This window comes from Trachinotus anak, unplaced genomic scaffold (assembly GCF_046630095.1).
Source record: "Trachinotus anak isolate AG129_WGS33_773 ecotype Australia unplaced genomic scaffold, CSIRO_AGI_Tana_v1 ptg000024l, whole genome shotgun sequence".
Classification (NCBI taxonomy): domain Eukaryota; kingdom Metazoa; phylum Chordata; class Actinopteri; order Carangiformes; family Carangidae; genus Trachinotus; species Trachinotus anak.
Window position 1 is genome coordinate 10,061,589 of NW_027273875.1, and position 24,621 is coordinate 10,086,209.

Consider the following 24,621-nt stretch of genomic DNA (forward strand, 5'->3'; position numbering starts at 1 on the left):
TTGTGTGAGAGTGTGTGTTTTAAATCTGGTTCAGTGTGTCTGGAGCAGGGGAGTGAGTTAAATTACCTATCTTAATTAGCCTTGAATTACTGTAAGAGACTTAAATAATGTTACAGAACAAATTGAACTGCATCCATTAAAAATGCTCGTTGATTTTATTGGACAGCACCCAGTGTCACATCATTCATACATCAGATGTTAAAAGGGCAGCTTCCACTTGCCAAACTTCCCTGAGTGAGTGTAGCTTGTTGTCTGAGGACATTAAGTAAAGAGCTCTGTGATGCATCAAACTGTTGGTGTTTCAGAGTGGCAAGGTAAAGATAAAAGGCCTGGACCTGACATGGCCATGCGCCTGGCTAACAGCTACAGAAGTTCATTAGAGCAACAAACAATATGAACTTGATAACCCTGACCAAGAAATTGTGAAAAATTGCCACTCGCCAATCCTACAACAGCTGTCAGAGTGCAGGTTCAGATGCTTTGATACTGAAACAATTACAGCAAGTAACTAATAATTCCTTCAGTCATTACTGAATGAAAATCTCACTTTTTAAATTTACCTTACAAGTTCCACATAGCTCATTTATTTTAATGACAGTCTAAACTTGGGTATTACCTCATTAAGTACATGTTGTTTTATGTGATAATTGTAGAATGGCTACTGAAGTCAGTTGATTGAGTACCTCATCTGTTAATTGCAATTGTGTTTTTATGCTGTTCAACAGTCTGACTTGTTGAGGAGATTAATGTTTTCTTATCTATCCTAGTCCCTGGGCTGTTGTGTTGGAACCAAGTTATTAATAGCAACACTATTGATGAACTGTCAAATGCTCAGCATTTGGCAGATGGACCCTTGTACTTGATAACATGTTTGAGGCTAGGGGCCATGTTCCATTTAGAGAGCTGAGGGATAGTAGTGTGTGTACTGTATCATACCTGACAGCTGCATCAACACTAATTTAGAGTTAGCACATGTTGTTCATTACTGTGTGGTGTGTGTTGTGTAATAAGATTAATACATAACAATGTGTTCTCCACTTTGAAGGGTTTTACTTGAGTGTGCATAAATGCATTTCTTTAACAGGGATCATTCCTTGTCTGAGAGGAGACAACAGAAAGGCGGAGAATAACCATGAGCTAAACACCTTACCAGCTTCAACAATGTTGTCCCTGTAGTAGTGCCCAATCAGGATAAGTGCTTTATATCGATTCAGCAATCTGTTTGAGGCCCCGCTTTTGATTTCCCCCATTAGGTCAATAGAGAAGGTGAACCTATTATCAGCATGCTTCATCTTGATAACTACCATTTGTTTTTTGCTTGTTGATCCAGGTTGTTCCTTGACTGAATTGTGTGTACGTATGTGCGTGTCTGTGTGTGCGCATGTGTGTGTGTGTGTGTGTGTGTGCGTGTGTGTGCACGCGCTCAAGAAAAGGAGCCAAAGATTGCCTCAGTCTCTCCAAGTGTGACATTTAGATGTGCACTTGATGTATGAGATTTATGAGTTTCACTCATCCATCTTTGATATTTAGTATTAAGTCTCTAAATGCTAAAAACGAAACGAAATACGAGTGAGTAATTTGGAATGAGGACTGTTACGAAGAAGTTGAATTATAATCTCATCAAGAGCCTGCACATAATCCTCTATACGTCAGTTCATGAAAAATCGAAGACCCTGGATTTTGAGCTTCTGTCAAATCACAGCAGCTCGCTTTTTGCCATATACTGAAAAAGTTTGATATGGGTTTTTTTAGTGCGAACTTGCTGCATATTTGCAAACATTTGTATTGTCATGCCATATAAAATAATATTTTACTAAAACATATATATCTAATACATCCATCACACCTGTATATAAATATAACAACAGATGGCTCATTGAGTGTCTATAGATGCACATAAATTGCCTGTGAACTGGAATATTGTGTCCTCAGTAACATGAACTCTCTAGTTTGGATATACTGAATGAATTTTAACATTTAAAGCAAGTTTGAAAATACTAAACAGCATATACAAGATTAAAAATATAGAGACTCACCTAGGATTCCATCTGAATAAGATCATATTTTGAATATCAGTTGGCATGTTAACACATTAAGGAGCATTATTATTGTGTGATGATAACATATTTACTGTTGGCAAATCAAACACAAGAAAAAGCATCTGAATTTTATACCTGTGTCTTAAAATAAAATATATATCACTGCTCAAATAAAAGAATCAGCAGTTTTCTTTAAAAAAAAAAAAAGCCCGGCATAAATGTTTTTTTTTTCCTGTGACAAATATGGAGGATAAACATATCAGAAAATATCCTATTCTATGTCCTAGCCGGGAATAAATATTGACAATCATGACCATCCTGATATCCTCTGCAGTCTGCCACAGCGCCATTGCTTCTTGCTCCAGAGAAAAACCTGCAGTGTGTCATCCAGCTGAGAGGGTCATTGCTTGCCAGTTGCTCTCCACTGAGCAGTCGCCTAATGCCAGAGCAAAGAGGAGGGCAGGGAGGATTGCCTCCGACACTGCCCACCCAGGCAATCAACTGTTGGAGGATTTGTGGGAGGTGGAATTAGTCCATCTCCACTGGCTCTGCCTGCCGCTTCTGCAGCCTCTTCCCAATACCTGTCCGCCTACTCAGCTAGCCCTCCAACCTGAACTACATCTCTCAACTGACTGCCTCTATACAAATCCGACGTGCTGAATGGTCTTTTCTGTTTATCTACCCAGAGTAGTTGCACTACCAGGTTTTTCTTTACAGTATGTCATCTTTGCAGAAAGAAAAGCTTCTACGGTTTCAGTGAGATTATGGATCCAATTTAACTTACTCCATTTATTTCTTTTTATCTAAAATCTGAAGTCCCAAGTCTGTCTCCCATATATATTTTGTGTTCTTATAGGTTTCTGTATCATCCACTCCAGTGGTTTCCAACCTTTTTGTCTGACATGCTCCCACAGCACTGTCAGGTGAGCTCAAGTACCTCTTCAACAACCGTCCACTTCCAATGTGTCTATTTTGATTTATTTTAAATTGGATGTTAACACCACATATTATATAAAAGTGGATTACACTGGTTCATTTACAATTGTTACATCTGGAACAATTGTAACAGTTATTTTCATACAAGATAGTGATCCTGGAATTGTTCTACTCTGGTGTTAGTATTAATCCACCTTTTAATTCCTTTTCGACAGGGATTTACAGTTGTGCATTAACTGAGCCTGGTAAGAGGCAAGTCGTCTTTAGTGAACCTATCATTGGTAACTGAGACAATTAATGAATACATTTACATACATACACACACACACACACACACAAAAACACACACACACACACGTACTTCCATCTTTGTGAGGACACTCATTGACATAATGCATTCCCTAGCCCTTTACCCTAACCTTAACCATCACAACTGAGTGCCTAACCCTAACCCTGACCCTAACCCTAACCATAACCTAATTCTACCATTTGAAGGTGTCTCAAAAAGTGAGGACTGCCCAAAATGTCCTCACTCTGTTAGTAAAATACTCTTTTTGGTCCTTACTATGTAGCAAGTACAAGTACAAATACACAAATACACACACACACACACACACACACACACAAGATGGGCAATTAACCCAAAAAAATATCAAAAACAATATTTTCAACCTCTGACTGACTTAATCTTGTTCATGTCAGTTAATTCAATAACAACTTTTTTTTTTTTTTAGGTTTTTTTTCGGCCTTGTAATGCCTTTATTAGATAGGAAAGTCAGGGAGAGAGAGAGGGGATGACATCCAGCAAAGGGCCGTGGGTCGGACTCGAACCCCGGGCCGCTGCGGCTATGAATAAGCCTTAATGGTACGCATTCTACCAGGTAAACCACCAAGGCGCCCAAACTCAGTAACTATTTTAATAACTTCCCCAATGCTTGCATTCATCAACTGCGTCCCCTTTAAGAAATATTACCTCTTGTTCAGTCATATGCGTTTGTCAACTAATGTTAATCCACGTTCACTCAAAGCAAAGCTGGTGATATGGATGACACAAGCGCAAACACTGAGCCTAGGCTACATCCACACTAATACCTTTTAGTTTAAAACACATCACTTTTGCTACATTTATGCCTGGTGTCCACACTACTCCAGACTTTAGGAAACACTACTGGCACTGTTTGAAAACTCTAGGGTTGTGTTATAGTCTGGACGGACAAAAACAGAGACTTTTGGATATGATGTCAACACCTGCCCTGCCTCTTTATTCAATTTGATCAGTCATAACTACCAGACAGTGATGAATGCAACATAGTAACCAAAGGTAACACCACTAATTTGTTTAATCACTTGGAACACAATCACATTGGTAAATATGAAGAGTGTGTGGCTCAAAAAAAGAAAATATCATATCACCCAGTACCAGTCAAACGTTTGACACTTTGAGTAAGAGTGTCTATATTTTGACTGGTACTGTAAACATACATGTGATCTGTGCTATGTTAATGGTGAGTTGGAAACTGTAACAATGTCACTGTTGATAATTGTCAATACATTTTGATTCAATTCCTGGACATTAAATTTGGATGGAATAGGGGAAAGAGGTATGACTTTCTCTCCCTCTACAACTACCAAGTTGCTCTTGAGCTTGAACAATGGGACATTTTTGTAAACTGTAACAAGGTGTCTCCTCAGTGTAAATACTGATATTCTAGCTCAGCAGAGTTTCCCTGTGCATTTGTTTTTACTGAACCATATGATCCATTTAAAGAATAAAATCCTTGTGTCAGCTTTCACTGGAAGTTCATGCAATACGTATGCATTTTATAACACAGTGGTGGAGGTGTTTATCATTTTATTCAAAAACACTTGAAACCAAAGTCCTGCTGACAACTGGCAATGAATACACTCCTGGGGCAGCGGGCTGGCCCAGAGGTAGGGATGCTGAGTGATGAATGAAAGGTTGCTGTTTTGACTTCTGGGAGCAGAAACCTGTAGGTGTACTATGCTGGGAACTAGAGGGTGACTGATATTACATCTACATTACACAGTAACACTATCAAGTCCCTCTGAACATGACATGAAAACCAAAACTGCTCCAGCAGTGCTGCAGAGGCAGCACTGGCCTTTCCAATTAAACACACGTGTCGAATGGGCTATTTGTGTATGTATCTACAAGGGATGTTCCTATTACTCAGACTAGATTAGATGATGTAATGTTCATCTAGGCCTACATCTGAAAAGTATGCTAGTCTGGCATTCAGCCATGAAAATGTGCCACTTTTTTCATGCAAATTAATTTGCAAATTAAATAGAAAAGAGTGGTAATTAATTTATATGTTACAGGCTTACCTGAGGCACTGAACACTTACAAATTTAGATATTAATCCATTTTGGCATGTTTTGACATTGAGGGATTTCAGCTAATTATAACTGGTTAGATGAAGCAGAGAAGAGAATGAAAAGCTTTGGGAGAGGTAAGTCATGTACAGTAGAACGGTACACCTTGTACATATGCACTATCAAGTGTTTCAAATACCTAATGACACACATTTTAATGACTAATCAGAAATGTTATACTGACAAATGTCAAGTGCCAGGGGGCATTTTAGTTTTGAAGAGTTCTGGCTAATGACAGTGAAGCCTTTGAATCACCAACTTGAAAAATGGCACTGGCATGACATGGACACTAACAAGAGCTGACACATAAATATTACTTACTTTAGCATGGGGCTAAAAAAAAAAAAAAATTTTTTCAAGATTTGTCCCAAGCTGTACCTGTCCAAGTGCTGTCTGAATAACCTATGTTGACAAAGGCATCATGTGCTGTGTGATCTATTTGTTTGTAATTCCACTGAGGATGTTAACCGAATAACAATAGTCATATGTCAACATTATTATGCTGTGTCAAAAAACATTTTTCTTCTAAACAATAACCCAAAACAAGATTGCTGAATCATAAGCACATCTGTCCATATAATATCCATATTCCATTATAAAAAGATTAGACAGATGCTGACCTCTACAGGTATGAGTTTGCCTTGCATTCATGACAGTTATCACTTCAAATTATATTAAGCATATTAAGGGGTTTTAATCAAAATAAAAAAAACTGAAATTAACTGCCATTATTAACATACAAACAAGAAAATTTTACTAAGCCATGTTTGTAGGCAAGCATGCCTGTATGTACTGTAAAGATTTTTCAAGATAGGATGACACTAGTTCATTACATTGAGCAAAACAATGAGCATTAGGTACTGTAAGAGATACGGTCATGCTGAGGCACTGATAGATAATGAAATGTCTCACTGGAGTCAAAATGTAGTGGCACAGCAACAGGGAGGCAGACAGCTAAACCAAATAACTGGGCTATCAGCCTCTACTGACAAACAGCCACAAGCCTGACTGAACTGGGGAAAATAGAGCAGTGGAGAAGACATGGTGGCAATGGAGCACAAAGTGGAGATGACAGCCTTTAGGACACAAGTGACAGCAATTGAGGGTAGACTGAGTAGAAGTGAGTGTCAGGCAGAAGGAAAAGGCATGCTGGTGCAACAAGCATTAATGGTGACTGGCACATGAGCTAAAGACAGACACAGGGGTCTCATTCACAAGGTCCTCTCAGGCTGTAACGTGTGGCTTACTGGTCAACTGAGGAGTATATAATGATGTTCCACTGCACAGATTTTTAAACCTTATTTATTTGGGGTAAGGTTGACAGACTGTGCTTGTACTTTTTTTACTACTGCTGAGCCTCTTCTCCACAATAACGTCCACAGAAGCAGTTTGCGTTGCATATCTTAATTAAGGACATCTTGCATAGCAAAAGTGGCAATGGCCATTTAATTGTGTATAATTCACACAAACTTGCTTACATAAATCAAATCAAAGTGCACTGATGCTGAAACCAATTGATATAACTCTGATTGCTGAAGGACTTTCTGATATTAGGCATTTATTCTCTGCACTACCACTCACCAAGTTTAATTTTAGAAGAGAACAACTGCAGAGTTTGTGACCTCATATGGGAAGACATATGGGTCCCTGACCAGTTGACAGAAATGACCAAGCTGTCACACTGACATGACTTTATAAATAAAAATGGTTACACATTTCCCAGCAAGATGGAATATAAGACAATAAATCAAGAGGACACCCAAAGGAGGTAACAGAGGAGAGTGAAAACACCAATCAACTACTAGAAAACTATTCCCATTGTAACCAATATATCCTACAACGCACCTACATACACACATACATACATACATACATACATACATCATTATTCTCATTTACTAGTGGAAATTAATCACCAACATGATTGATGACTAATTCAATATGATTGGTATCCAGAGCGATGAGTAAAACACGTGACAATTAATTTTAGGATGTCATATTTTGAAAAGATTACATAATGCCAGATCAAAAAGAGACACACTACATAATGTAATTCTCATAATACAAACCATTAGAGTCAAGCTGACAGCACTGAAAGTGAAAATTCAATACACCTGACTAATTGAGTGACGTTTTAGATAACCGCTAAATGTATGGTAGGAATTTAATCCTTAAGCACTAAAATATAACATACACACGGGAAAGAGGAAAAATGAGCAGGGGTCTGGTGCACTGGTTTGACTGACTGAATCTGTATTGGAGTCGATACCAACCTTTTTAAGGTTATCTGCTTGATAACCTTAATGACCACAATAAATTTCAGTTTCTTCTTCAACACCGTAATAAAATTCAGTGTTTAACAGTTACTTTCATTCAGTCGAGATAGAATCAGTCCAAAACAAACCTAATTTTACAGTCTGTCACTCTATAGATTTTTGGCTGGACGGCAACAGTGGGGCCAGCCCCATAACCTCGAATGTCCCTGACTGGATGACTGACTGACTATATTTCCGCCACTGGTCAGCAGAGCGCCTCATCACCGAGCTGCAGTTTCTGGTGCAAACAGCTTCTATTAGGGGGTGTTTACAGGCTGCAGTGTTGCTAACTTAGCAAACTGTCCCTATATTTACAGACATTTTTTCAAACAAACTGGGTGTTGGTATATGACTGGACTGTGTATAGATGCCGGGACTGGGAGCTAGGGCTACACCTTCTGTTACAGGCAGTCTACCGAGCCGCTCTGGCTTCCCGGCTGCTTGGGAACTGCAGGGAAGCGGAGGGGTGCTTCCACTACACTGTGCCTCGCCTACATTGCAGCGAATAAACCACTTTTATTACATGTATCTTTATTAATAAAGGAGGCAAAGGAATAACTAAACATCAAACAGACCAAGCAGAGAAAGCAGGAGAAAGAGAAGGAGAGAAAGAAGTCATCAGTAACAAGGTTTCATACTAACCACTAAGACCAATTCTACATATCACACACTGACGGAGTCGGTCATAAAGACCTGACTCTAATAAAAGTCTGTTCTGTTCTGGAGTTGGAAGTCAATAAAAGCTAAACTCTTGTGTATCCCAGACAGAGGGTGTGCTCTGCATAAGAGACAAACTAAGAAAGATAGTCTGTCTGCGTTGAGGTGCCCTGATGACTCACCTGGTAGAACTTGTGTCATTGAGGCTTAGTCCTTGCCACGGCAGCCCGTGTTCGAGTCCCAAGTGTGACCCCCGTGCTGCGTATCGTCCTCTCTTTCTCTGTCTCCAATTTTCCAGTGTCTCACTATGAGTGTAATAAAAGCAAAAGTGATCGTTTTATAAGTAAATATAGCTGACATCGCAGCACAGTCTTTGTCTTTAATTTATGTTTGATTTTGTCTGACAGCATCATGGTTGTAAAATCAGGATTTGACCATATGCAGTCCACTAAGTTTTGACCTAGTCTTGTTTTTATTATGTGGTACATGTATAGCAAATAATGTATTTTTACACTCAGACTTGTCTGCAAACTTGAACTGTTCTTCTTGTAATATTTTAGAATAAGGTTTATCAGCTTGTTGTTCTGTCACATGGGAATATAACATTTTTTTAATCACAGCCAAGGCATCTTGCAGAATGCAGTTTTCTTCAAAGCCCACAGATGTTTTCCCTCTTATCCCCAGTGCTAACTCAATCACTGATAAAAGCAAGGGTCAAAAACACAGTGTTTTGCTTATTGTCTTAGATTGGCTACCCGATGCCTTGCTTAGCATAAAACAAGACAAACGCAGAATACAAGGTTGTCTTGTTTGTGTGTTTCATACAGCTCATTGGAGTGGTGCACCAATCAATACTAGCTACAAAATACTAGCTTTAGGTCTTAGAGTAACTATGTTAACATGATACTGTTGCAGTATAATACTTTATATTATATATGATGTTATAGTATTGTGCTGTAACCCAATATTTCAATTACACTAAAGGCATTATAATTCTAGATAGTCACACAGCAAGTCACACTTCAGAGACATAAAAATGTTGCTGAAGGGATGTTGATGTTCAGCAGAACCAAAACCAAGCCATGAAGAGAAATACTTTACTTAGGTATGCTTGGTTAATGATAGTCACATACTGACTGTCCAACATAAGAGGAATTCACTCTGCAGAGGGCTGACATAATAATGGGTTTAGTTTGATAGGGGATGAGAGAGGAGACTGAGGGAGCCAGCAATGGAAAATAGCAGGCTACTGTAGTAAAATGTGAGTAAAATATTTAGATGCAAGTAAAATTAAAATGCTGAGAATAAATCAGCATGTAAAAAGTACCCATAAGGTATGTAGAAAAATAAAGCAAAGCAGAGCCCTAATATAAATGTAATGTAAATGGTCTAAAATAAAGAAATTTACTTTTAAATAACTTGTAAATTAAAAGTCACAAACATGGAGGCAATAGATATATTTTCAACGTATTGTACTGAAAATTCAGCAACCATGGACAAAACTAATTTACTCTCCTCTCAGTAAGGGGTGCTGTTTGCAACGTCTGAGCAAGAGCAAACATGGTGGGCAGGCCAGAGATTTCAACGCAGTTTCCAGTTTATTAGGTACACCCAGCGAACACAAATGCAGCCTAATACACCAGCCTTGCAATATATCCTACCTTCATCAAGGTCAAAATGTTGAGTTTTTGTTAGAGTTGTTGATTAAATTTTGTGGCCATTATGAATACTGTTGTTTGTGGTGCCATTAAATCCTATTGCCTTGTACTGACAAGTGTTTCTACTATTTTTCCCCATCCATTTATATGAATGTGGGTAAACTAAATATATTCAGTAGCATCCCATAGAACAAGTATGGTATAGTATATTGCTTTCACGGCTATTATGTTATTCTGCAATGGTTCTAGCTTTAATTGGCAACTGCATGTAATTCCACAGAGGGTCACTTCTAAAAGTTTCAAAATGATTTATAGGCAATCTTAGAGACTCTTGAACACGGAGCAATTACCAGACTAGTCTTTTATCAAAAGCAGTGTGACCAAACCAGAATAAATAACCAAACCTAACACAAACACCCTGTGTATACCCAGCACACCACTGGGTCAAAAAAAAAAAAAAAAAAAACAACTTACCATTAAAATAACTGAAGGCATAGCATCCGTGTGGACAGTCTCAGGATAATATCTTTAATATCCTTCCCCTCATTAGTGCAGCTGGGAGTCAGCTTTCTCTGGTGGATCAGCGGCATGAAATGGGCCTTCCATGTGTGAAGCCTGGTCCTCCTGCTGCTCAGCGAAAGTGTGGAAACAGAAGCTGTCATCAACGCCAAAGCAGGTAGAGCAATGTCGGAGCGCATTTGAATAAGTTACCGCGGAGGCTCCCGTAGAGCTGAAATTATTAAAGTGAGAGAAATATCTGCAGGCAGGATCCCGTTTCTGTCCTTGTATCACTCACCTCATATGACGCCCGTTTCAGCATGTGTAAACCACCTACTTGGGTGGCGCCCGGCGGCAGCAGGGTGGAGCTGCAGAGGCAGGCTGTGGAGACGGGTGTGGCCCGACGGTGTTCAAGCCTCGCAGCGTGTAGCCCGGCTCTACACCGGGCTGGTTCTCCGGACTTCCTCCGTCCAAGCGCTGCGGGGTCTCCCCTCAGTGATGCTGCGGTAAACTTTGTGTCACAGACTGTTTTTTCACTGAGATATTAGCGAGCAAGCTGCATTTGAAGCACACTGCCTTTCCTTTGTTAATTCCTGTCATGATGAACTTTGCCCAGCTGCAGGCTCTCTTCATGCTAATGAGGCGTGGTTGTATTAGTGTTTTCATACGCAAAATATTGATAAGTAAATAAAGTGGTTAAAAATCAGCTTTACATTTACCGATTACAGCAGTGATGGCACAAGCACATTAAAAGCAACAGGAATAATGGCCCATAAATTTGGTATTTTATAATATAGCGTCTATATGGAGTCCTTCTTTTACATTTGATAATTGAAGTAATACTTGTGAATCCAGGGCTTTCACTTCAATGGAGCGCTGCTTCACTGTTGGCTTACAACCTAATATGTTAATGACGCACCTGAAAGCCATGACGGCGTGACACTGATCCAGAGCCTTTGCAACTGAAGCAGCTAAATTAAATTCATTGGTAATTCTATTATTTTCACCTGTGCTTCCCCCTTGTGACGTTGCAAAATGTCTTCTGTGAAAAACCTGTTGTTATTTTTACTCAAAGGCCCAGAGCAGTGCACAGCAACAGGTGTTGTTCTTAGTACCTCTGCCTGATGAGACCTTTATCCAGGTTTGAAGGTGGGTTGAACTGGTTGAGATCACTTGACATCACGTACTAAGACTAGTAATGGTGTAATTTGTTCTCACAAACCAATCAACACTAGCAGGAGGACTGGTGGATGTGTGCATTGTGTGCACTAAAGGAGCTACTTGTAGGTCCTGCTATTGCTACATATAGCCAGCGTTAGCATTACCGGTTGTCTACTTACCAGTATAGAAGAAACGTCGCAAGTCCAGCATCACACATCATTCCTTTAGTCGGCGAAAGCTGTCTCCAGCGGTTGAAAGCAACACCAATCTAAACTGTAGTGTCTATCACATCTTCTTCTACTGAAGTTAGCATGCTAACCAGCTAGCCCTGGTCCATCTCATCACTTCCCAAATGTGAATCACTGAAGCTGCAATCTTCCCTGAAGATGTAGCTCCACTCAGAGGGTTTATTAAAACCTCTAGTTTTATAGACACATAGATGACTGAAGCGACAGTCACCACCCTTTCCCAGCAAAGAAACACATTTGGCAACAGAGAAAACTATAGCCCCTGAAAGCTCAGTCTGTACAAACACAGACCTGATGAATGGTCTACTCAGCCAAAATGATTCAAATCACCTGTGAGGGTTTACAATGGATACTTCCTGGAGAATTACTGAATCTAGTGCTGAAATGATCGGTCAATTAATCAATTAGTTGATGGACAGAAAATTAATTGCCATGAATTTTAAAAAGTAGTGTGCCCAAATGTATTCAAGTTGCAGTCCATGTAGCAGGCAGGAGAATATACTAAGATTTGTTTTTAATATGGATTTGGATCACAGCAGGTAACTATTTTAACCTGTGAGACCTGCAATTGTGGCATATACTGTACTAGGCTCCCTTTTTATCACAGACATTGCTATTATGTTTTCTTCAAAATATTTTTTCTTCAAACCTTCCATGTCACATTTTTGTAATGATGAAATAAAAAATGAAACAACATTTTGGAAAGTTTCAAATTGTATGAATATTATCAAAAAGTGAAAATTATTAAATGACAACTTTGATCTTGTTGATTAAACTGTAAAAATTATAGCTGTTAATCTGAGAATATAAATACCAGGCCTCTATGATAGGCCAGCACAGCAGTTTAAAGTCTGTCAAGAGCAGTCTCCACTCAGGTCTGAAGTCTGCCTCTCCTTTCCTGCAAAAGTAATGATCATGGCAAGAGAGGAGAGGCTTCAAATTGGTTGTCAACCAGTCTGTCCTCTTGGGAAACATCGTGCTCCACAGACTGGGCAGTCTCTGTAGTGATGAGTGGTGTTGGCATGTTGTTGCACAGATATATCTGCTCATTGTTGTGTCATTGTTTTTGTCTCTCTATATGTAGTTTGTATTTCAAGAGCCACTGTCTTTCCCATATGCAGAAATGTCCTCATTTTCTGGTGCTGATGTGTGCATGTAGCCATTTCTTTGATGATTTCTTAGCAGAAATGATCACAGTTTGGAACAGACACTGTAAAGTCACACTGGATGGTTGGTAGTAAATAGTGTGTGACTTAATCATCAGAGACAGCCATTTGCCCCTTGTGTCCTGCCAACAGCCAGCAGTGTCCTTTAACCATGATGGTTTTATGATTAGGCAACTCCCACCTAGCTTTTCCATGTGTCTTTGCTGTTTCCCCTCCCTGGTAGGTCCTCATTGTTCCCAGTCAGTGTGTGTTTGCCCTGCTGTGCGTGGCTACCTGGTTGCAGCTCCTACCAACTCTGGACACCATGTCTTTACCCGTGCCTCAGGTCTCCAGCTTATAGATGGCAATCTTTCCTTAACCCTGATGTGTCCCTAAACTTAACCATGACCACAGTCTTTGCCTAACCAGCAGTGTCCTAAATTAAACCAAGATTAGAAAACCCACATGGTCATATTAGCCACTGTGGAAGGTGCTGAGAAACAACCTATTTTTTCTTATGAAGTGATCTTACAGAACCGATACATACAATAGATTGATGATTGGACACTGAAATAATAAAGTAGGAAAGTTTTGCAATACATACTAGTGCATCTTTGCCAAGCATAATACTGTAGTTTTCATAATAGATTTTAATGGCTTCATTAATATACATATTACATTACAGATCAGTTATAATCCATTAACAAGATCAACTTTTGGATTTGTCAGGCTATGGAAGATCCTCCTACATGACATTAATTCATTGGAAAGAAGTGTCAAATATACTGTTTGACCAAAGGGATTCATGACATCTGGACCTGAATCAGTTTATTAAGAAATTAATTAACATTTACAACTGCAGTCATGATAACTCTTAATAAATTATCTATCAACAGTTATAATTGCAGATGACTGGGAGTGAGAAACCTGCGATCTTTTGTTACTGACATTATTAACATTTCTGACATTTCTGCAGAATTGATGGATTATTATTAAGTCAGAGTCATTAGCCTTTATTAATGACTTACACTAACAGAAAAATAACTGCTGACATTGTGGTTTCTCCGGCAGAGATAAATCCATGAGTCAGTTATAGCTGGTAGTAGGTCATTAATAAAGGATCAGGAGATTCTCACTTTATGATAAACCATCAGGTCAGCAGTTTTAAGTGTTGGTAAATCATTGATAAAGGGTAATGGCTCTAACTTTTTAATAAACCATCAATTCTGCAGTTACAAGTGATGAAAATGTCAGTTAAGGTTCACAGGTTTGTCACTTTCAGTCACCTGCAATATATAATGTTAACAAATTATTAATAAAGGATTCTTATCATATTTAATTATATCTCTACCCTGCAGCTGTTTGCAGTTGTTAGGAAACAGATTTGGTTCTGGGTGTCCTGCAAGAATATGTTTTCCAGAAGGTGAGTTTTCAACAGTCCATTTGAGCCCTCATGTATAAAGCCTTTATAAAGGGTGCTGTATTACAAAAGTGGCGCTGCAGTTTTTGAAGCCTTAGCAGAGACAGTATTACTGAGGAGGACATTAGGTAGGTTGTCAGTTTAAAATGGAGAAATCTGAAATGCTAAAATAAATCATGACATCCCCATCAGTTACCATTTCATGGATGGCAAGACTGTGCACATCACATTACGTGCCATAAGTGTAGTGGGAAAAATTAGTTTTTCACAAGTTTTCCGCAAGTATGAGATGGAAATAAGTGAAAGAGAGGAAATAGGTTCCTTTCACTGCTTTTCACTTTCCTGTGACTGTGACTTCCTCACACAACAATTTAGTGTTGATGATCCCAGAGGCTTTCTGTGCCAACTGTCCGTGTCAGGAGGTTTTGATGTGACAACTCTGCACTCACCTCTTTCATGTCAAGTTCTGACAAACACATTGAGCCAAGTTTAATAATGCAGGTGATGACCTCATGATGAAAACCCATGTGCTGCTCCATTCACAGGAGGCAGGGAGAAGGGTATAGATTCACATGAAACTGTGAAGCTGCTTTATAGACAGCATAGACACAATCGGAGTTTAATATGTGGTGATAAATATCAAAATACTGGCTCTATGACCATTTCTGTAAAAATCAAATGAGGATGAGGGAGTTCTCATCTCCTCTCATTTTTTCTGTGCTATGAAGGAAAAGGCAACATTTTCTTGGTGCAACAGAGACTTTAATAATAAACACAATCAACCATGCACATAAGTTAAATTAATTTTTGCAGACTATTGAATTGCTTAATTTATGAATGAAAATCTATGTTTACAAATGGAACATCCAACTTGGAACCAGAATCCTTATTCCTGGTAATGGTGTTTGTTCTATTGAGTGTATTTGATAAACTAAAACCATCATTTTCTTTCTGACCACCCTTCATGTGAAAGCATGCACTTACTCTCACACCGGGCCAGGATCTTATTCACAACCCGACCCATTTCATGTCTTGATTTTGCACCCCAACCTGTTATTAATATAACAGCAACTTACAAGATGTATTTGTATACTACTGCATGTGGCCAGACAAATAGGAGGGTAGTTGTTAGTATTTCCCTCCTAACAATAGCAGCCAATCATGTGAAAAAAGTCATCCCAGTTTGCTTTTGGCTCTTCATACCAGGTGGTGCAGAACATCTGCAATGTTTTCCAGGGGGTTATATAAAATTGTAATAATTAGTTGCACTCAGACCATGTTACATGACGGGCATTTTACCATTTAAGTGGAAGGCACAACTCTCTTTCCAACTAAAACCGCTTAAGTGTTAAAAGCTGCAGAATATAGGCTAACCTATTCTAATCCTACAGTTTTAAAGCTGGAAAGTATTTAAAGACAAAGGGATTGATATTCTACTTTTGCCCTTGAGTGAAAGAGGGAGGGAGAGACAGTGTGTGTGTGTGTGTGTGTGTGAGAGAGAGAGAGAGAGAGAGAGAGAGGGAGAGACAAAGAGCAAGGGAGAGTGACAGAGAGATAATCTCTTTTGTATTTTTGATCCCTAAATGTGGTGGTTGTGTCCCCTTATCCCAGCTACTTAGTTTCTGCAGTGCGTTAGTGATGCCGTGCACTTAGGCTGTGAAAAGCAGGTCAATATGACCACTGAGAGAAAACCACATGTGCATCACATGGATAGCCTTGGGATTATTCCTCACAAAATGTCTTAATTCCTCTGTTCGCTAATGATCCAGGGAAAATGCCTCTAATCTCCATTCCATTAATTAAAAAGAGCATGAGCCCATGGAAAACCTCACCATCTGCTGCAGTTTCATTCCTGCAGACAGATTGTGTTTTCAGTTTTTAACCAGGGTACTGGGTTTTTCAGAGCAAACGGGTGGAGCGTGCATTGAGGTGGATGGTAAACAAATACAACTGCTCTATTTAAGTATTAATACACTGAAGGGGCTGTTTTAAACAGGAGCAATGATTCCTCTCTTGCAATGGTCATTACAGCTTTCGGACTTCAAACCCATACTGCACATAGAGTCACTGTTACGCTAAGTTTTTTAATATAACAGTTTCTATAATAAATATGTTCATTCTCTTAAATGCTATAACGCAGTCTCTGTATTCTATAACTCTTGTTTCATTAGATAAGGTCTTTCAAACTGGTTTGAGTGGAGGCTTCCTCTCCTCTTCGCTCTAATTTGATAAAGATTCAAGTGAAATCCTCGATTCCTCTAATAAAGTAACATAAAGTAATGGCTTTTCATATTGATTTCCTGACAGTACCAGTTTGTTGTGACAATGAATTTATTGAAACGTTTCTCATAGAATCGCTTCATTACAAATCAGCAAAGTATCTTAAAATAAAAGCACTTTGATTAAGAATTAAAAGTCTGCAACTTTAACACGTTAGTGAGTTAAAGTGCATATGCTGCAGGAAGGTTTGTTTCTATCCGATGATGCTCAAGTATATCAGCTCAAGGTGATGAAACGCTCTTATAAGAAACTGAATCAAGGATGTTTGACCAAAGCCTAGAGACTGTGACATGAATTTGATCGGGCTAGTAGGCAGGAAAGATTATCCGAGCAGATGTCGTTTCCTCTCTATCGGAGTAGTAGGGCCAATAATAAACACACACACACACACACACGCACAGACACACAAAACGCACACTAATCTGAGACAGGCTAGGAGCCCTTGCACATCCCTTTCTCTCTCATCTCTTTTCTCTCAGGCAGACAGTCGCTGTTCCAGTCCCACCGAAGTCAAGTTTTTTTTTTGTTTTTTTTTTTCTAGACTGCATTTTGCACAGTTCTGCTTTAATCATTTCATGTGAGTCCTTGGTGCGAGTTGCGGCATTGCTTCAGCCTACAGATGGACACACCAGGAGCGAAGAAAAGACTGTTTGGGAAATGGCACGCAGTGTGCTGTTTTGCCTTGTTTTCTTGTTTCTTGGATGCAGTCTGGGGACAGATTCGCTACTCAATCCCAGAGGAACTGGAGCATGGAGCTTTTGTTGGCAATATTGCAGAGGACTTGGGCTTGGATTTGGACAAGCTCTCTGCGCGCAGATTCCGGATAGTCTCAGGTGCCAAGAAGCAATACGTGGAAGTGAATTTAGAAAATGGAGTTTTGTTCGTCAATGAAAGAATTGATCGTGAAGAACTGTGCGAGCAGAGTTTGTCCTGCTCTTTCCACTTGCAAGTAGTGATAGAAAACCCTCTGGAGCTCTACAGGGTAGAGATTGAGATTCTGGACGTGAATGATAACTCTCCTAGTTTCCCGTGGACCGAATTTAATCTGGACATATCGGAGTCTGCTGCGCCAGGATCCCGTTTCCCACTTGAGAGCGCACAGGACTTAGACGTCGGATCCAACTCGCTGCGCACCTATTTGCTGAGTGTAAATGAGCATTTCCTTCTGGATATACAGACGCGCAGTGATGGCAGCAAATTTGCAGAACTAGTCCTGCAAAACCCACTGGACAGAGAGCAGCAAAGTGCGCACCAGATGGTCCTAACAGCGGTGGATGGAGGCGCGCCGGAGAGATCCGGCACTGCGCAAATTGATATCACCGTTTTGGATGCAAACGATAACGCGCCTGTGTTTGACCAGTCGTTTTACAGAGTGAGACTGGCTGAAAACGCACCCAAAGGCACGGTTGTTATAAAACTCAATGCGTCCGATTTAGACGAGGGCCCCAATGCTGACATCACCTATTCTTTCAGTGGCCACGCTCCCATCAAAGTGCGCCAGCTTTTCAGCGTGGACTCACGCACGGGAGAAATCAAAGTCAAAGGAGTGATAGATTATGAAAAGGCCAGGATGCATGAGATTTATGTCCAGGCTAAAGATAAAGGGCCTTCCGCTGTGGCCGTGCACTGCAAAGTGCTGGTGAACGTTTTGGATAAAAATGACAACCTTCCAGAGGTGATCTTGACATCAGTGTCCACACCTGTGCAGGAGGACGCGCCCCCGGGAACGGTGATAGCTGTCATCAGTGTGATGGACAAAGACTCGGGTGAAAACGGGAATGTGGACTGTGAGATTCCCCATCAGATTCCATTTCAGCTCCACTCCTCCTTTAAGAACTACTACACATTAGTGACTTCTGATTTTCTGGACAGAGAGACAATCGCAGAGTATAACATCACCCTCACTGCGAGAGACATGGGCTCTCCACCTTTATTCACTCGGAAAACTATTTTAGTCCAAGTGTCTGACGTGAATGATAACATCCCTAAGTTCAAGCAGCCCTCATACACTGTGTATTTGACTGAGAATAACGCTCCGGGAGCATCCATTTGCTCGGTGACTGCACTGGATCCAGATTCGGGTCAAAACGCATACCTCTCCTATTCTATACTGGAAGGTGACATACAGGGGATGCCGGTGTCCACGTACGTGTCCGTGAACTCAGATAACGGGAACATTTACGCACTGCGATCCTTTGACCACGAACAGCTTAAAAACTTTCAGGTCACAGTTCAAGCTCAAGACGCCGGATTCCCCCCTCTGAAGAACAACGTCTCAGTGAACATCTTTATTTTGGATCAAAACGACAATGCCCCTGTAATCGTGTCACCGCTTCCGCACAACGACACGGCACCCAGCGAAGCAGTGCCCAGATCAGTTGACCCCGGTTACCTCGTCACCAAAGTCAGCGCGGTGGACGCAGACGCGGGTCAAAACTCGCGTCTCTTTTATCAGATGCTCCAGGCAACAGACCCGAGCCTGTTCAGCATTGCTCTGTACACAGGCGAAATCAGGACGATACGCCAGCTGATGGAGAAAGATCCCACCAGGCACAGACTGGTCATTCTGGTGAAGGACAATGGTCAGCCACCCCTCTCGGCCACGGTTTCCATCACTCTGTCAGTGGTTGACAGGCTGCCAGATTCGCAGCCCGATTTGGGTGACCTGTCACTAAGCCCACATCACAGCTCCAACCTCACCCTGTACTTAATCGTGTCTCTGGGCGCAATCTCCTTCACATTTCTCGTGGCTATTATCGTCCTGGTCGCAGTGCGCAGACTGAAGGTCAGGCGGTCCAGCAGAGAGTCCAGCTTCCCCTCCATCGGTTGCTGGGGGAGTTGCTGCGGCTGTTGCTCTCGCTCGGAAACGCCCACCACCACAGAGGTCTTCAAAAAGTCCAACTTAAATGTTCGGATGTCCACGGGCGCGCCCGGCTGCGCAGAGGCAAACAGCAACGGCGCGCTCCCGCAGGTCTATTGCTACAAAATGTGTCTCACACCAGAATCGTCCAAAAGTGACTTCATGTTCCTGAAACCATGCAGCCCGGTGCTGTCGGTCCAACAGAACAACGCCAAGAGCACAGACTACCTGACTTCAGGCTGGAGCGCACTGGACCGCAACGAGCTGACCAACAACAGAGCAGCAACCCCAAACGAGGTAACACGCCGAAATGTAACACACAAATCATCATAACAGAAGGGTTGTGTGACTTATCATTCACTTTAATAGGCTAATTATCCCAAAACTACAGTCCTGTCACTTGAACTAGTCCAGCTCTCACACTTCAAGTAGAAATGACATCGGTTCACCACAGGGGCAAATGCCACAATCCATTCCACACACTAGGGGTCGCACTATTACGATTTATCGTAGCCTACTCTGTAATAGTTCCTGTTTTAAAAGCGGTTTTGTATGAAGGGAAGTGTAAAATATTATAATGATTGAATGTGTGAAGAATAAAAAGATGAATGTTGCAGCTGGTTTGTTATCTGTAGGTTAAAGGCATTCAGTTTTTGCAGGTTCCACAAGCAATCAAATGGAAAATACAGTTTCAACCAACTCACATTTTATGACAACACACACTGCAGCCTGGGCAGGTTACCACGGTGTGTCAGGCTGTGTGACACAGGCATAAAAGGTGTTTCAGGGTTAAATGAGGTGCACATTCTTATCACAGACTTGGAGCTGTGTCCTGATCTTAACTCTGCAGCTGTATTTGTGCTCCAGTCAACAGCGTCATCATATCCATCAGTATTAAAACTCACATTAGTTACATAAGCAGATTAATTACTATCTCATTTTGCAGTTTTTATGGGATGTGACATCTTCTCAGTGATTATAATGTTGCGTCAGAGAATGTGTGCCATGTAATTTGTCATTGTAAGAGATGCCAGTCCAAGAAAGACGGTCCAAATTTTTAATAGACTGTTAGAAACAGGATTCATATGATAACCCTCATCAAGTTTTACAGCTGTTTCACTAGCACACGACTTTTGGAATTTATGTCTATGGAGCTTATTCACTGTTGGCTTTCAATATGAACCTTGGACAAAAAGGCAAAGTCAAACTGATCTCCCATATTTGATGCTTTAAGCCATTATACATGACAGCATCTAGACATAAACCAATAGCAGTTATTCTACTTGAGCTGATCACTAATTTTTTTTAATGTTTCATCTGTGCAGCTTAAGTATTCAAACAAGGACTGGACATGGACCAAGAACCAACGCAACTCAGCATACAAGAGGTGAACACATAGTTCTGCCAATTACTATGCACTATACATGCACAAGCTGATATACTTATGCTGCCTTTCTATCTTTCTAGGTATAGTTCGGCAAATATGGAGGGTACTCTTTCACATCAACAAAATTATGATGCAGACGGGTTTTCCTGCTCTGTGGCACCACAATACTGGACCTGGGGAAACCATATGAATGGTAGGTGGTGGCAGCTGTGCAACTTAGGCTCTATATTGTTCACATGAAAGAGGAGGTTGGGGAGGGTTGGGGATCCTCAGTGTGACTGTGCTTAAGGATTTAGTCAGAAATATAAAATGGTAAACCAGAAAGCAGATAACACCAGGCCCCAAAATTGGGGGGATTTTAATGCATCAACATGAGGATTACTTAAGCCTCTGCAAGAGGTGTTTTCCTTTTTTACACAAAAAGCTGAAATTAAGAAGATGACTTTAAAATCACCTCATTCAGATCAAGTAGACTGTATGCAAATATGAGGTTTTTGCAGAAATAATCTTCTGATGCAAACTGTAATTTATGCGCATTTTACAGGCTGCAAGATATCTCTTCAAGAGGGAACAGTTCCTAACTACTCATGGACTCCAAAGTACACCCAGCCCCAGTCTGAACCACCAGACTACCAGCACAATGTATACATTCCTGGCACCACATCTGGTTACAGCACCCTGAAGCTGGCACCCAGAGGAGAGCTGGATGTGTACAACACCTTCTCTACATTTGGGAAGAAAAAGAGATTCATATCAAACTATGAACAACCTTTTGACAAAGATGATAGTCTCATAAGCAATGCCATCTTTAAATGATACAGCAACTATGCTGTATATTCTGTGTATGATATATTAAGTAATCCTAATAATAATAACTATAAATTGCTTCTTCAGTGGAATATTTGCTCTTGGAGGCTGGCAGACCTTATTTCTCATTTTCCCAGAGAACCTAATATCACGTCTTGCAACAATTATATTTTTATTTTTGTAAATACTGAAATAAAATTGGTCTATTTTGAGTTAGACTGGGCTTTCCAAGTAACAAAGATGGACATCATGAAGTCAAGCCTTGTAAGACTACACAGCAATGTGGTCTAGTCTGAAGGCAGTGAAGTGGAACGCCAGGAAAAAGGCTTTTTCTTTCCCAGCAGCAGTGAACTCAGGTAAATGGGATTTGATCAGTCTGGAGGCTGCTGGCTCTCAGTAAGGCTATACTGGATATTTAACTCTAAAGAGATTCATGATTTCAGCAGTTTAGAGTCTATTACACAAAGGTTGTTCATATACCAGTCAATTTTATGTAGACACACCTTGTTGTTGTGTAGGGACAGCTGTACTGAGTACACTGCTGTGTATCAGAGTTGTGAAACAACTAACTATGTTAGCAATAAACTCTTATAGCCTTCAATGTACAGGTGTCTATCTATTTAAGATATGTATTTAAAAAAAAGAAAAATAAACTATCAACAACAAAGAATCTTTGTGGGTATTGTCAGTCACAAGTAGATCTTGGTTAGATGATCAACAAGCTACAGGGAAAGTTGTCTTATCAGCTAGTTTTCTGTCCTCTGGTCATGCCTGGTTGCATTTAGTGACAGGTCATTTGTGCACTTTTGAAAAATCTGAATGCAATTCAGACACAGTACATGAACAATGCAGAGAAATGGAGAGGTAGAACAGTAATTGCAACATCAGAAGAGACATACAACAACAAATGGAACTGATTAAAAAACAAATTTGATCAAGATAAGGAGTGTAACCGTGCAACATGTACAGCTTGGTTCCTTTAGGGAGTGTGACAGGGAATAGAATCACATCTGTGGTTTGCCTGCTTTGGCTGGTGCAGTAGCCCATTGCACTAACATGTCAGATCCAATTGTTGATGACATTTAGAAGAGCAATAACACAGGTGAAATGATGTTGCACCATAATGTTACTGCGAACAACACACACCTCTTGGCCCATCAGATTGTTTCACCATTAACTGCTGCGCTAAGAGACATATTCCAATCATTGGTTATACACATTTGAGATTTGTATTCATCATTGGGTGCACAGATGGCTTCACAGTTAATCTACTAATCACTCTGTATATAGTCTATTAATAGTTATAATATCAATAAATCTATTCTCAACTCTGTAACTGTAGTTGTTTTTGTGACAGAACAGCCAAACCTTTACTCCTTTCACATTGAATGTTACCACAACTAGGAGGGGGCTCACAGGGCACAGACCTCTGCAGAAATTCAAATTCATAGTAAATGATCCGGATCTGTCCCAAATTTTAATGGGTTCCTCCCTGGCCCCTCCCCCACCCCCCACCAAATTCAGCACAAATTGGTTCAGTATATTTTTTTGTGTGTAATCCTGCTGACAAATAAACAGACATGGATGAAAACATAACCTCCTTGGTCGAGGTAATTACAGCTACAAGTGAGCTTTGCCCAGATTTAAAAGATCAAATGTGATCTCGTGGCAGTGTGAAAACTGCACAAAATGTGACAGGAACACAATTTGCTAACCATCTTTCAGAAAACATAGAACTAAAAAAAGAGCTCCTCGCAAATTTATTTTGTGCACTGATGCATACGTTGACATATGACTCCATAAAGGTCAGAGGTGTAAGGCATGAAGTCACATTTGGAGATACCAAATATCAACCTCACTGTCCAAAGTGAGACATTTTTCCCTGTTATCCTGCCAAGATAGAATCAGACATAATAACTAGACCTAATCCTGCCTAAATATAGACAGGAAGTCAAAGAGCCCAGTCATACCCTCACTCTATGACATATGAAGCTTGTGGCAGAGAAGAAGCTGTTGTTATTGTCGTGTTGTGACAGCGACCTTTTCTCTTGAAATTCTGGTCAGTAAACCCAAGGTTTCAAACTGCTACTGTGGAGATTATCCCCATGATGTGAACTACTGCAGACTAGCGGGTTAATCTTGGGCTTGAGCCTGACTACTTCATGTTAAAAGAACTGGCTGCCATGAGCCCCTTTCAGATTTATTTTGAACCTTCTGAGGATAGCATGAGATGGATAAAACCTTTTTTTTCCTTTTTTTGTTTTAGCAAAATATATAGTAATTTTCCTGTCATTTAGAGACTACTAGGAATTAATATACAAATCCAGATAGACCCACAACTACATCCTGCCAATTATTACAAATAATCAAGCCAAGATTTATCTTTGACTGTATCACAACCAGTACCAAAAATAGCCAGGCTTAGCAGTCATAATATGTCCCTTGTGCTATAAGCAGAGGCACACAGCATATGTCCTGCTTCTGTGCCATGTCAAAATCTGTTCAGAGCCCAATCTGTGTTGCTTTATTTCTCTTTATCTCCCTCTTTTCTCACCCAACAATCCATAGCCTCTGCACCTCCAGTTGAGCAGAGGAGTTTCCCCTCTTTTCCCAGTAGAGGGTGCCTTTTCCTCACAGAAAATCTCTTCTGTGGAGACTTTCCATGCCTGAATGTTCGCACGGCATGAATTCACAATTGTATTTCCACAACAGTCCTTAATAATATTCTTATTTTATGACTTTTCATACAGTTTTTAAAATTTGCAAAATATTCCTTGTATATCCTTTAACAGGATCAAATTGCTATATACACT

General features: G+C 40.3%; 2 protein-coding genes across 6 annotated transcripts in view; one reads left to right on the forward strand and one right to left on the reverse strand.

Annotated features, from left to right (window-relative positions):
* LOC139607860 (protocadherin-1-like) overlaps window positions 1–13,513 on the reverse strand; it is a 195,590-nt gene extending 182,077 nt beyond the window's left edge. The window contains exons 1-4 of one of the 5 annotated variants that reach the window (XM_071461121.1): window positions 11,841–13,513; window positions 10,799–11,001; window positions 10,477–10,629; window positions 8,527–8,649 (exon numbers count right to left, since the gene is read on the reverse strand). The gene's annotated coding sequence lies outside the window, so the exon portion shown is untranslated. The other 4 variants (XM_071461120.1, XR_011684907.1, XM_071461122.1 and 1 more) reach the window with 4 other exon arrangements.
* Window positions 13,514–17,198: 3,685 nt separating this feature from the next.
* On the forward strand, window positions 17,199–23,144 carry LOC139608049 (protocadherin-10-like). Its single transcript, XM_071461503.1, has 4 exons — window positions 17,199–19,911; window positions 20,940–21,001; window positions 21,082–21,194; window positions 21,546–23,144. The coding sequence occupies exons 1-4, from the start codon at window positions 17,374–17,376 to the stop codon at window positions 21,815–21,817; spliced, it is 2,985 nt and encodes a 994-aa protein (XP_071317604.1). The 5' UTR covers window positions 17,199–17,373; the 3' UTR covers window positions 21,818–23,144.
* The last annotated feature ends 1,477 nt before the right edge of the window (window positions 23,145–24,621 follow it).